Here is a 13,946-nt window from a genome sequence, read left to right on the forward strand (position 1 = left end):
TATTCATTCTGTTGATAGATACTTGTTGTTTCCAGTGTTTTGCTATTGCAAATATTCCTCCTTGAACGCAGCTCCTGATGCAAAATTACTGGATTGTAGGCCTGCGCATCTTCAGCTTTGTTATATAATACTAAATTGTTTTTCCAAAATAGCTAGATCAATTTTTAGACTCACCAATAATGTATAATTGTATTGTCTGTCCTCATCCATGTCAGTATTTTAAACTATCCCAATCTTGTAGGTTTTAAATCATCTTTAATAATGGTTCTAATTTGCATTTTTTTCTGGCTATTAATAATGTTGAACCTCTTTTAATGTATTTATTGACTGTATCTAGATTTCAACAAAGATCCATCTAGTCAAAGCTTTGGTTTTTCCAGTAGTCATGGATAGATGTGAGAGTTGGACTGTGAAGAAAGCTGAGCGCTGAAGAATTGATGCTTTTGAACTGTGGTGTTGGAGAAGACTCTTGAGAGTCCCTTGGACTGCAAGGAGATCCAACCAGTCCATCCTAAAGGAGATCAGTCCTGGGTGTTCATTGGAAGGACTGATGCTGAAGCTGAAATTCCAACACTTTGGCCACCTGATGCGAAGAGCTGACTCATTGTAAAAGACCCTGATGCTGGGAAAGACTGAAGGCAGGAGGAGAAGGGGACAACAGAGGATGAGATGGTTGGATGGCATCACCGACTCAATAGACGTGGATTTGGGTGAACTCCGGGAGTTGGTGATGGACAGGGAGGCCTAGGCGTGCTGCATTCCATGGGGTCACAAAGAGTTGGACATGACTGAGCGACTGAGCTGAACTGATACTTCATCAGGATAAGGGAATGCCCTTCTGAGTTTGCCATGAATTTGTTTTACATGGTTGTTAACATTGCGCAAATACTTTCTCTGTATCTACTAGATAAAGGGTCTACAAACTATGACTCACAGGCTGAATTCAGTCCACAATTTTTTTGCAGGGTGAGGGGTACATAAATGTTACTGTAAAACAGATACACCCTTTTGTTTAGTATGTATATATGACTGCTTCTCCTACAATGGAAGAATTTTGTGATTCCAACAGAATGTATAGCCTGCAAAGCTGAAAAATATTTACTATCTAGCTAAGTCCTTTACAGAAAATGTTTGCCACCTAACTAGATGATTAAGTGACCTTTTTTTTTTTTTTTTTAACATCTGATCATGTGGTTTTGCTGATGCTTCTCAAATCGCTCACTCACATCTGTTCTCTGCCCTCTCAGCGCTGGTCCCCAGGAGGCTGAGCTTTACTGCTTTTATCCCAACCCCAAGCTCCCTGCCACTGACTTCCCTTGGGGGGCAGGGTGGGCACAAACACACGAGAGGCACTAGCCTGAGATGGGAGGGTGGTCCTCTCCGAGGGTCAGTTCTGACAGTGGTCGTCGCAGTTCTGACTTGTACAGTTCTGGCAGAGGTTGCCTTTCTCTATGATGACCACCACTGATGGTTCAGTTCTCTTCTCTGAATTCATCTCTCACTGGGCACTTCCACTCTGTGCCCCCTCAGGCCTAGAGGCTTCTGGCTATTTCTGGTTACCAGATGTCCCACTGTTCATTGTGGGTTCTGTTCATCTTTAAAAAGTTCCTTAAATTTTCTTCCGTTAACACATTGGGTGTATTTCTTCTATTTTTTGGCCAGCTCTCTTAGAAATGCAGCTGTTAGTTAAATCAAACTTGCATTTTGGGAATCCACTCAGTTTGGTCAGGATGTGTGTTTTTATAGGTCACTGGAGTCAGTTTGCTAATTTATTTTTACATCTTTGTATTCGTGTTCACGAGAGAATGACCTGTTATTTTCCTTTCTCATCCCGTCTTTTTCAGATTTTAAGATTATGCTACCCTCATGCCAAAGACATAAGGAGCAGTACTTCTGTTTCTATCCCATAAAATAATTTGCATAAGATTAAAATTATATATTCCTTAAATTTTGTTATAAATGTTTGGTAAAATCACATGGCTTATTTTTGCTTGGTCAATATGTTTATTATTGTCTTTATCTGAAATATCTTCATAGAAAATTGTGGTTTTCTGTATTAACTCTCAGCAGCCTGTTTCTGAGCTCTAAAGAAGGTTGCCTTCTTCTGAGCTACCCAATCTTTCTTCTGGGCAAGTGACATTTCGGGATGGTTCCGCTTCTTTTCTGCTTCTTTCCTAGGCTTCTTCTCATCCACTGGTTTCTCTTGTACTGTAGCATGAGCTTTCTTGTACGCCTCCTCCATCATGTCTGGAGTTACAGAGTCCTTTCGGTATTGAGAGAATGGTTCCTTACAAGGATCCTCATCGTCTTCAGTCAGGCTATGCATGTCATTTGCCATGTTTTACTCCATGGTGAGCTTTCAGTGAACCTCAGCACTGAGTTCTTTGCTTCCTGAATCGTAACCAGGGAATCGTGTGGTACTGTGAGGGACAGAGAAGCCTCCATCGACAGCTCCCTTGAGGGTCCCCAACTTTATTTCCAGTGGTAGACCTGGCAAGTTTTGCATCCAAATAACAGGTGAAGGCACCTGGCTGACCACCAGGGCTTTCTACACTGTATTCATCTACAGTCACCTTGACTTGGCCTTCATAAATCTTGCTGATATGAAACCTATTAAGAAGCCTGAAGGCCAGTGTAATATGCTGCAGGGTTATTTGTCAGACCAACCATCACGCCTTATTTTGGGAGTTCGTGAGCATAAGCTTCGTATATCTCCTTTTAGACTGGTAGAAGTAATCTGTCAAATGATACCTTGGTTGGTTACATGAACTGTCATTCTGTATTTGAGTGTGTTGTACTTATTTTTATCTTGGATTACCAATCATTTCTGAGTATAGTCATCAGTTTTGCCCTCTTGCCGTCCTCTAAATTTCAGTGGTATCTCTTGAAGTAGGCTTTATTCTTGACAACTTCAACAAACCCCATGCTGTGGAACAGAGCCTGGGGTTTGCAGCTTGCCAAAGAGCTGGCTTATTTCTTCTTGAACCACATTTGCAGGTTAAATTTTTCTAGAATTTATCAACTTTATAAAGATTTTGAAGTTATCAGGATTAAGTTACAATATCATTTGTCTTTTAAATATCTGCATTATATGGCATTCTGACCCTTTTAATATTTTGTATTTATAAATTGTTTACTTTTTAAATTAGAACTTGCTAGATTTGTCTCAATTTATTAGTGTCTTCAAAAAAGCAACTTTTGGTTCAGTTCATCCTGTCATTATAAACATTTCTATTTCATTAATTTCTATCATGTTCATGATTTCATACCTTGTTTTCTTTAGGCGTGGTCACTTGTTCTTTTTATACCACATTAAATTGGATGCTAGCTCATTACTTTGTAAACTTTAAGTATGTCAGTTCAGTTCAGTTGCTCAGTTGTGTCCGACTCTTAGCAACCCCATGAACCGCACGCAGCACGCCAGGCCTCCCTGTTCATCACCAACTCCCAGAGTTTACTCAAACTCATGCCCACTGAGTTGGTGATGCCATCCAACCATCTCATCCTCTGTCATCCCCTTCTCCTGCCCTCAATCCTTCCCAGCATCAGGGTCTTCTCCAATGAGGCAGCTCTTCCCATCAGGGGGCCAAAGCACTGGAGTTTCAGCTTCAGCATCAGTCCTTCCAATGAATATTCAGGACTGATCTCCTTTTGGATGGACTGGGTGGATCTCCTTGCAGTCCAAGGGACTCTCAAGAGTCTTCTCCAACACCACAGTTCAAAAGCATCAATTCTAAGTAAGTATATAGGTCATAAATTTTCATCTAAGCACAATTTAAGCTGTATCCCATGACCTTTTAAAAACAACTTTATTAAGATATAACTCACATATCATACAATTCACCTAAGTGAGTAACTCAATAGTTTTTGACATATTACATTATTAATCTGTCTAAATTATGGCAAAATAGAGATGAGATGAAAGTTGCCATTTTCACCATTTACAGTTCAGTGATGTTGATGGTGCTCTCAGTGTGGTGCGGTCATCACCACTATTCCCAAAACATCGTCATTACTTCAGCCAGAAACTTTGCAGCCTTTAAGCATTAACTCCTGTTTCCTCTCCCCTAAGCCCTGGTAAACACTTAATCTACTTTCTACCTCTATGGATTTGCCTGTTTTGGATATTTCATATAGGTGGAATCATGTATGCAGGTTAGGAAGCAACAGTTAGAACTGGACATGGAAAAACAGATTGGTTCCAAATAGGAAAAGGAGTCCGTCAAGGCTGTATATTGTCACCCTGCTTATTTAACTTATATGCAGAGTACATCATGAGAAACGCTGGGCTGGATGAAGCACAAGCTGGAGTCAAGATTGCCGGGAGACATATCAATAACCTCAGATATGCAGATGACACCACCCTTATGGCAGAAAGTGAAGAGGAACTCAAAAGCCTCTTGATGAAAGTGAAAGAGGAGAGTGAAAAAGTTGGCTTAAAGCTCAACATTCAGAAAATGAAGATCATGGTGTCTGGTCCCATCACTTCATGGGAAATAGATGGGGAAATAGTGGAAACAGTGTCAGACTTTATTTTTCTGGGCTCCAAAATCACTGTGGATGGTGACTGCAGCCATGAAATTAAAAGATGCTTGCTCCTTGGAAGGAAAGTTATGACCAACCCAGACAGCATATTAAAAAGCAGAGACATTACTTTGCCAACAAAGGTCTGTCCAGTCAAGGCTATGGTTTTTCCAGTGGTCATATGGATGTGAGAGTTGGACTGTGAAGAAGGCTGAATGCCAAAGAACTGATGCTTTTGAACTGTGGTGTTGGAGAAGACTCTTGAGAGTCCCTTGGACTGCAAGGAGATCCAACCAGTCCATCCTAAAGGAGATCAGTCCTGGGTATTCATTGGAAGGACTGATGTTGAAGCTGAGACTCCAATACTTTGGCCACCTGATGCAAAGAGCTGACTCATTTGAAAAGACCCTGATGCTGGGAAAGATTGAGGGCAGGAGAAGGGGATGACAGAGGATGAGACGGTTGGATGGCATCACTGAGGGACCTGAGTCTGAGTGAACTCCGGGAGTTGGTGATGGACAGGGAGGCCTGACATGCTGCAATTCATGGGGTTGCAAAGAGTTGGACACGACTGAGCGACTGAACTTAACTGATGCAATATTTTTCCTTTTATATTTGACATATTTCACTTAGCATAATTTCTTCAAGGGGCAATCATGTGGTAGCATTATTCAGAACTTCATTCCTTTTGAAGGCTGAATAATATTCCATTGCATGTATATACCATGTTTTCTTTACTCATTCACCTGTCAGTGGACACTTGGATTGTTTCTACCTTTTGACTACTGGATAATACTACAGTAAACATTGGCATGCAATTATCTGTTCCTGTTTTCAGTTCCTTTGGGTATATACCCAGGAGTGGAATTGCTGGGTCATATGCTAAGTCTGTGTTTAGGTTTCTGAGGAAGAAACAGAATTTCCCGTAGTGGCTGAACCGTTTTATACTTTTACATTCCTACCAGTAATGTACAAGGGCTGCAATTTCTCTACATTGTGTCATCAACACTCGTTATTTTCTATTTCTTTTTAAAAACTATCACAGCCATTCTAATGAGTGTGACGTGGTATCTCATTTGCATATCTTTGAGAAAATGTATAATCAAATCTTTTGCCCATTTTTAAATTGGGTTCTTTTTGTGTATTGAGTTATAGGAGTTTTTATATATTCTGGATATTATGGTTTTTTAATATTGCATAAAAACAAGTCATTACCTTTTTAACTAACTACCTCAGGTATTAACTACCTCAGGTAAAATGGGTGATTATTAACATAGTTAGTGATCAGTGAGGATTCAATGGAAGTCCTGTTCTCAAACTTGAGGCGGATTTGCTGCTGACTTGCTTCTAGCTATGACTAAGTCACATAACCACCACTATGATGGTTTCATCACTGTTTATTTACCACGTAATTTTTTAAATGAATTGTATATATATGTATGTGTATATATATATATTTATATATGTAGGGATGGAATTCTAAAGGGAAAGAGTAAAAGCACAGAAACCCAGAGACTATAGATTACATGTTACAATGCAGTAGGAAAGCATGCTGGAAGAACCATTCCAGTGAGTACTTTTCCCTTCACTTCTACTTCAAAATAATTCACAGGAAGGAGTGAAGTCGGGCTCCGTTCCCTTTAGTTTCTCTTCTGTTCTTCATTTCATGGGACCTCTTATCAGAACAGAAGCTCTACTGGGATGTGGAGGTAAGGAGTGAGCGAAGGTGTCACTGGCTATCTGGTCTCCTCTAGCTACCTGCCGGCCCAAGGAGATGGCTCTGCTCACTCTGCTCTTGGCAAGGACCTGCACAGCGCGGACAATGAGATGCTCAGACGAGGCAAGTCCACTGCACCGAGCGCACCTTACTTCTTAATGAGTTCTGCGTGAGTACACAAAGGAGGTGGTGTTGGGGGTGAGGAAGAAGTTGGGTGAGGAGGACAGGGAGGGATCAGAGGAAGCGGGAGAATCCGGCAATCTGGTCCTCACACTCTGGGCAAGCTACCAATTTAGATACTTTTTCATTTGATGGCACTGAATTGACCTTTGCCTGTTTAATTGTAAAACTGCACAAAGCTGGCATTGCCCTCTCAATCACAAATTCATCTGTGGAAAATAAAAGTTTGAAAAAAAAATTTGCTTCTTAAATGTTTATTTTGGTGTTTAATTACTCATCAACATGATTAGAAACTCCAACTGGAAATGGCCCAGTCCTTTCCAGACCTCTGAACAAAACCTTATTAGAACTTTCTATACAGTCAAAAATAAGTGGAAGAGGCTTAAGGTAAGGGTCCCAAACAAGATGTCTATGCAAAAGGCTATCATTGAGATTCTAAGATTGGATATAAGTAAAGAAATGTATTCATTAAGAACTACAGGTCACTGTTTCACTATCCTATTGGACTTCAAGGTGTAGGAAGGCGGAGAGATTTCTCATTGATATATCCTTAGTGCCAGAACAGCACACGGACATAATACATATCTTTTTTGAGGGTATGAATGAATCTCATAACTAGTAAGTTTTGTTTTGTAAACCTTAATGAGTTACCTTTTTAAAAGATGGTGATATAAGAAAAATTTTATACTAGAAATGTTTATTATGATATTTAAAAATAACGTTTCAAGTGAGGAAATTACTTTCATTCCAAAAGTTTTCTTTAGTATACTCAGCATTTCCTGCTACATCACGTTTTCAAGTGTTCATAAAAAACACCACAAGGTGGCATACAAAGCCTCATGAAGACAGTGCTATTGTTTTTGGTCAAAATTTTACTCTCTGCTTACAGAACAACTCCCTTAAATCCTGGTAAGAGGGACTCACTCTGGGCTCTTGGCTTAAGGGCTGTGCTCCATTCCCCTTGACAGTGTCTCTCCACTAGAGTGAGAAGCTCACAGGGCTCAGCGATGTGCCCCTTTCCCCCTTTCCCACCTGGAGAACCTCTTCAAAGGCCTCCCTCTGGGGGGTGGACAGAGGCAGAGATCACACTGCAAAGGCTTGGGCAGGTCCGAGGCTGCATCTGCAGGGGCTCAAATGGAGGAGAGGCGCAGCAGGGGAGGGTGGAAAGGGAGGATGAGACAAAGGATGCTCGGAGGCCAGCTATCCCTGCTTTGCTACTTACTCATGTCAGGCTGAAGGAGTCTAAGAATTCGAGGAAGCTTGAGGCATATTTGCTGACGTAGGAACAGCTTATTAGCTTGACTTATCACTTCTAAATATTTAGGTATATGGTATGTAAAAATCTATTTTCTCTCTTGACAGGGCCCTGTAAACATTAGGATAAGATTATGTGTATGTATCTAATTTGTAGGTATTTCCTGTGTATTTGTTTATTTAATATCTATATTTGGAATCTACATTCAAATTCTGAGGTTTCAATAATAAAATCAGCATTTTTATTTGAACAGCTTATATTCACTATCAGGAAATAAAGTAACTTTCAGTATAAATGGCCTTTAATAAAATCTGGAAAAAAGATGAGTTTTGGCAGTCATTGCAGCAATCCACCAATACCCTAGTTTTCCTCCTTCCAAGGCATACAATAGGACTGAATTAGGCATGGCTAGGTGGCTAGGTTCAATGGCACCCCACTCCAATACTCTTGCCTGGAAAATCCCATGGATGGAGGAGCCTGGTGGGCTGCAGTCCATGGGGTTGCTAAAAGTTGGACACAACTGAGTGACTTCACTTTCACTTTTCACTTTCATGCATTGGAGAAGGAAATGGCAACCCACTCCAGTGTTCTTGCCTGGAGAATCCCAGGGACGGGGGAGCCTGGTGGGCTTCCGTCTTCGGGGTCACACAGAGTCGGACACGACTAAAGCGACTTAGCAGCAGCAGCAGCAGGTGGCTAGGTTTTGTTTTTTAAACTTTTGTTTAGACTCTTACACAGAACAATTGTATTACACAGAACTCATAAAATTCAGCATTTTAAAGTATACAGTTCAGTGGATCTTAATATTTTCAGTTACATATCGATCACCCATTAACTTTAGAACACTGCTATCACTACAAAAAGAAACCTGTGCCCACTAGCAGTACGTGACTAGGTTTGACCATTGTGATGAGAGTAAGAAGGATGCCCAAGTCTTTTCACAGCCAGTGTTCAGTTCACCATGCTCTCTCCTTGCCATGGTGATGGGGGTATTCCAGAAGTCAGTATCTTTCGGCCTGCATCCTGGAGTGAGGACGAAAATGGAGCCTTAATGAACCAAGAGGGTGGCTAAGAAGTAAAAGTCTTGTTTTAAGCCACTAAGAATTTGGGGTGATTTGTAGACAGAGTGTAGTGGAACCCAACATGATCAGTGCACACAGGATGAAGGTCTGTGTGAGAAAGTATTTAGCGGAGGCAGAATTCTAAAAGAAAAAAAAAGGTTTAGAAACTTTAATTTAAAATGACTCACTACTAATTACCCTGTTACAGTGGAAAAAGATTTACTCAGATATTGAAAAAAAAGTTCACTTCATTTGAGTTAAGAAAAGGAAACTTGACCACTTACATTTACCAAACAGAGTTCAGTATGACTCCATCATCAACTTTGTTCTGCTAATGGGAGAAGGACAAGAATCACTACTTGAGACAACTATGTTTTCTTAAGGCTTCTTTCTGGAATTCTATGTGGAATCTATTTGGTCGGTAATATAAGATGAAGTCTTTGATTTCTTTCCTCTAATCATTTTTCCTTTTCAGTTCAGTTCAGTCGCTCAGTCATGTCTTTTTGTGACCTCATGGACTGCAGCACGCCAGGCCTCCCCGTCCATCACCAACTCCCAGAGTTTACTCAAACTCATGTCCATTGACTCAGTGATGCCATCCAACCATCTCATCCTCTGTCATCCCCTTCTCCTCCCACCTTCAATCCTTCCCAGCATCAGGGTCTTTTCCAATGGGTCGGTTCTTTGCATCAGGTGGCCACAGTATTGGAGTTTCAGCTTCAGCATCAGTCCTTCCCATGAGCACCCAGGACTGATCTCCTTTAGGATGGACTAGTTGGATCTCCTTGCAGACCAAGGGACTCTCAAGAGGCTTCTCCAACACTACAGTTCAAAAGCATCCATTCTTTGGTGCTCAGCTTTCTTTATAGTCCAACTCTCACATTCATACATGACTACTGGAAAAAGCATAGCTTTGACTAGATGGACCTTTGTTGGCAAAGTAATGTCTCTGCTTTTTAATATGCTGTCTAGGTTGGTCATAACTTTTCTTCCAAGGAGCAAGCGTCTTTTCATTTCATGGCTGCAGTCACCATCTGCAGTGATTTTGGAGCCCAAAAAATAAAGTCTGACACTGTTTCCACTATTTCCCCATCTATTTGCCATGAAGTGATGGGACCAGATGCTATGATCTTAGTTTTCTGAATGTTGACTTTTAAGCCAACTTTTTCACTCTCCTCTTTCATCAAGGGGCTTTTTAGTGCTTCTTTGCTTTCTGCCATAAGGGTGGTGTTATCTGCATACTTGAGGTTATTGATATTTCTCCTGGAAATCTTGATTCCAGCTTGTGCTTTATCCAGCCCAGTGTTTCTCATGATATACTCTGCATATAAGTTAAATAAGTACAGTCACAATAAACAGCCTTGACGTACTCCTTTCCCGATTTGGAACCAGTCTGTTGTTCCATGTCCAGTTCTAACTATTGCTTCCTGACCTGCATACAGATTTCTCAGGAAGCAGGCCAGGTGGTCTGGTATTCCCATCTCTTTCAGAATTTTCCACAGTTTGTTTGATCCACACAGTCAAAGGCTTTAGTGTAGTCAATAAAGCATAAGTAAGTGTTTCTCTGGAACTCTCTTGCTTTTCCAATGATCCAGCTGCTGCTGCTGCTAAGTCACTTCAGTCGTGTCCGACTCTGCACAACCCCATAGACGGCAGCCAACCATCCCTGGGATTCTCCAGGCAAGAACACTGGAGTGGGTTGCCATTTCCTTCTCCAATGCATGAAAGTGAAAAGTGAAAGTGAAGTCACTCAGTCGTGTCCGACTCTTAGCGACCCCATGGACTGCAGCCTACTAGGCTCCTCCGCCCATGGGATTTTTCAGGCAAGAGTACTGGAGTGGGGTGCCATTGCCTTCTCCAATGATCCAGCTGCTGCTGCTGCTGCTAAGTCGCTTCAGTCATGTCTGACTCTGTGTGACTCCACAGACAGCAGCCCACCAGGCTCCCCCGTCCCTGGGATTCTCCAGGCAAGAACACTGGAGTGGGTTGCCATTTCCTTCTCCAGTGAATGAAAGTGAAAAGTGAAAGTGAAGTCGCTCAGTCGTGTCCGACTCTTAGCGACCCCATGGACTACAGCCTACCAGGCTCCTCCGTCCATGGGATTTTCCAGGCAAAAGTACTGGAATGGGGTGCCATTGCCTTCTCCAGTGATCCAGCAGAGGCTGGCAATTTGTTGTGTATGTGGCTTGTATGATCTGTAATATATAGATCATATATGATTTATAATCTATAATATAGATTAGCACCCCACTCCAGTGTTCTTGCCTGCAGAATCCCAGGGACGGAGGAGCCTGGTGGGCCGCCGTCTATGGGGTTGTACAGAGTCGGACACGACTGAAGCGACTTAGCAGCAGCAGCAGCAGCTGGATCATTGGATCCAGCAGCAGTAGCAGCAACTATTATAGAAATTATAGTTTAAAATCTTTAATATCAGTTATTTTATAATTTACTTTTTTAAGACTGCAGAAAAAAATTTATTCATGGATGCTTTTGACTTTAATATATACTATGGAAATGCACACATTTTCAATCCAATATATAGTTTCAGATCCTAACCCTTAGCCTGTCTATAAGGTGAACTTACCAATACACTGTAGGAGCCCATTAAGTAACTACAATATTTTTAGATGTTTCAATGACACAGGAATAGGTTTCATTTAACACATTCAATAAATATTTATTAATGCGGTTCTAGGTAGTTCAAACAGTTTTTAAAAGGGGGGAATATTTTTAAAAAAATTGAAACTGAAAACATGGTAACAATACCAAAGTTTTGAGTTGGAATTTAGTTTACTTCCTAAGAAGCAAGCATGCTTTGCCTGTTGTGTTTGTAGAAGAAAAAATAATATCCATATATTACATGCTTCCTTTGCCTAAATATATATATATCCATATATATATACAAAAGAAGAACAACTTCAGATAAATAATTACAAAATAAACCTTCAGGATTTAGTCATTAAGAGTTTGTCAAGATACTTTTTCTATGTAATCTTTTTGAATGGAAAAGATAAGATTCAAGGTGATGTATTCTCTAAATAGCACTTTAAATGAATTTTTGTGTTTATTAAGTTAAGTACTCAAGGACTTGGTTTGAAGAGTCCAAGAGACTAAAAGTCTGCTTTTCAAGAGCATTATGATCTTCCATCAATGGAGAGATTTTGGCATTTCTGTATTCTAATAGTTCACGATCCTTGCTTGACGTCAGTAACTCACTGTCGTCTACTCCAATAGCAGCATCTTCCACCAGAATACTTGCTTGGTATGCTCCAACTGGCAGCTCGGGCATTCCAACATAGTCATGATCCGCCACCACTGAACCGTGTAAGAGATGGAGACTATCTGAAAGAAGGAACACAAGTTTGCCTTTTAGAACTATAATTAAACCACATTCAAATGAAATAATATAAAATAAGGAATAAAATCCCAAGTAATACAAATTAACTATCAAGATTAATTTCTGATGGGTTCTCATATCTCCTAAATAAGTACACGTCGAAGAATGAATAAAATGATATATGAATTTGACGGCTCATACATACAGAATTCAGGAGAGATCAAGGAAAGCCAGACTTTTTTAAAAAAATAGGAATAATATAAAGGGATGGGTTTTTTTTTTACAAGTTAAAAATTTTTTTATTGTGGTACAATTGATTTACAATGTTGTGTTAGTTTCAGGTGCACAGCGAAGTGAACCTGTTATATACATATACATACACCCAACTTGTTTGGGGTTCTTTTCCCTATAGGCCATTACAGAGTATTCTCTTGATATGTCTTTGGTAGGTGTAAGTGAGGGGGTGGAAAGGGCTGAGAATCATGGTATAGGTTAAAAACAAAAGTTCTAAACTATATTTTTGATGTTGATGATATCCTTAATATATATCTCAAAGCATTTCTGGATGCATTTATGGGGTCCTGAAAGATACACTAACAAATGGAATTGTTAAATCCTTATATTTACAACTTTAGGTAATTCTTTAATCTTTATAGAATTCATATTAGGACAATAACATCAAATTGTCACACTATGAAGTGATTAAACTACAATGAAGATAAAGTTCCTAGAATCAGGTTTATATAAGAGGTATACGAAAGTAGGCAGGCTACAATGGATCAGGTGAATTAGCTTACTTAGGTCTAATTTAATATTAAAATGCTCATGAACTTTCGAGGTATAGCTAAATCCATACTAAAATACTGACAAGGAATTTTCCTTCTCAGTATTTTATTCTATTTTCAGCAAATTTATCTTCACTGTAAGGGAAAAAAAATGTTTAAAATGAGGGTTAAACAGATGGCAAAGCAGCAGAATCTTTATAAACAAAGGTTAATGTAGATAAAAGAATTCCACCCTACATAGTATTTTAATTCATTACAACAAGGAACTATTCCACTACCACTGATTAGCTTCCTGGACCCCTGTCATCTCTTTTTGAATTTTCTCCCAAAACATTAACAGAATCTCTTACAGATTTTAATAGCTTAAAGAACCCTCAAATTTTAAGTTCAAGAAAGAGCAAAAGGAACATTAATAGCTCATTTAGACTAAAGATCAATGAAAGTTTCTCAAAGCAGATAAATGTGCTAATATATCCCAGAACATGATTCCACAATACTTATCCTCATACTAATATTGGAAGGACTGATGCTGAAGCTGAAACTCCAATACTTTGGCTACCTGATGCGAAAAGCTGACCATTTGAAAAGACCCTGATGCTGAGAAAGATTGAAGGCGGAGGAGAAGGGGATGACAGAGGATGAGATGGTTACATGGCATCACCGACTCAATGGACATGAGTTTGAGTAAACTCTGGGGAGTTGGCAATGGACAGGGAGGCCTGGCGTGCTGCAGTCCATGGCGTTGCAAAGAGTCAGACACGACTAAGTGACTGAACTGAACTGAACTGAATATGTGAAAAGCTAACTGAATCTATTCCAACCCTGTAAGTCACACATTTATGAACTTTAAATTTACAAACATCAAAAGATCAAACAAAGCTATGCTCTTTCCTAACAGGTGGCGTAAGTAGACTTGGGCTTGTATGGACATTTAGTTTTGCCCATTTACTTCTTCATTAGGGAAAGTGTACCTGGTATTTTAGTTTTAAGAGGTTTTCTAAGTTTAACCTCACCAATTCTTATTAATGCAAAAGCAGTAATTATATTGAAAATGCTGTTAAGATACACATAGTTATGATGGAAATAA

At 39.9% G+C, this 13,946-nt stretch overlaps 1 protein-coding gene and 1 pseudogene across 3 annotated transcripts in view; both read right to left on the bottom strand.

Annotated features, from left to right (window-relative positions):
• Positions 1-222: 222 nt before the first annotated feature.
• On the bottom strand, positions 223-3,714 carry LOC133251727 (large ribosomal subunit protein uL18-like; annotated as a pseudogene).
• Positions 3,715-11,384: 7,670 nt separating this feature from the next.
• GIN1 (gypsy retrotransposon integrase 1) overlaps positions 11,385-13,946 on the bottom strand; it is a 31,005-nt gene continuing 28,443 nt past the window's right edge. For all 3 annotated transcript variants that reach the window (XM_061424498.1, XM_061424499.1, XM_061424500.1), the window contains one exon: positions 11,385-12,079. In XM_061424498.1, the coding sequence (XP_061280482.1) occupies positions 11,805-12,079 (275 nt within the window). In that variant the 3' untranslated portion in view covers positions 11,385-11,804. The remainder of the gene's footprint in view (positions 12,080-13,946) is intronic.

This window comes from Bos javanicus, chromosome 7 (genome assembly GCF_032452875.1).
Source record: "Bos javanicus breed banteng chromosome 7, ARS-OSU_banteng_1.0, whole genome shotgun sequence".
Classification (NCBI taxonomy): Eukaryota; Metazoa; Chordata; class Mammalia; order Artiodactyla; family Bovidae; genus Bos; species Bos javanicus.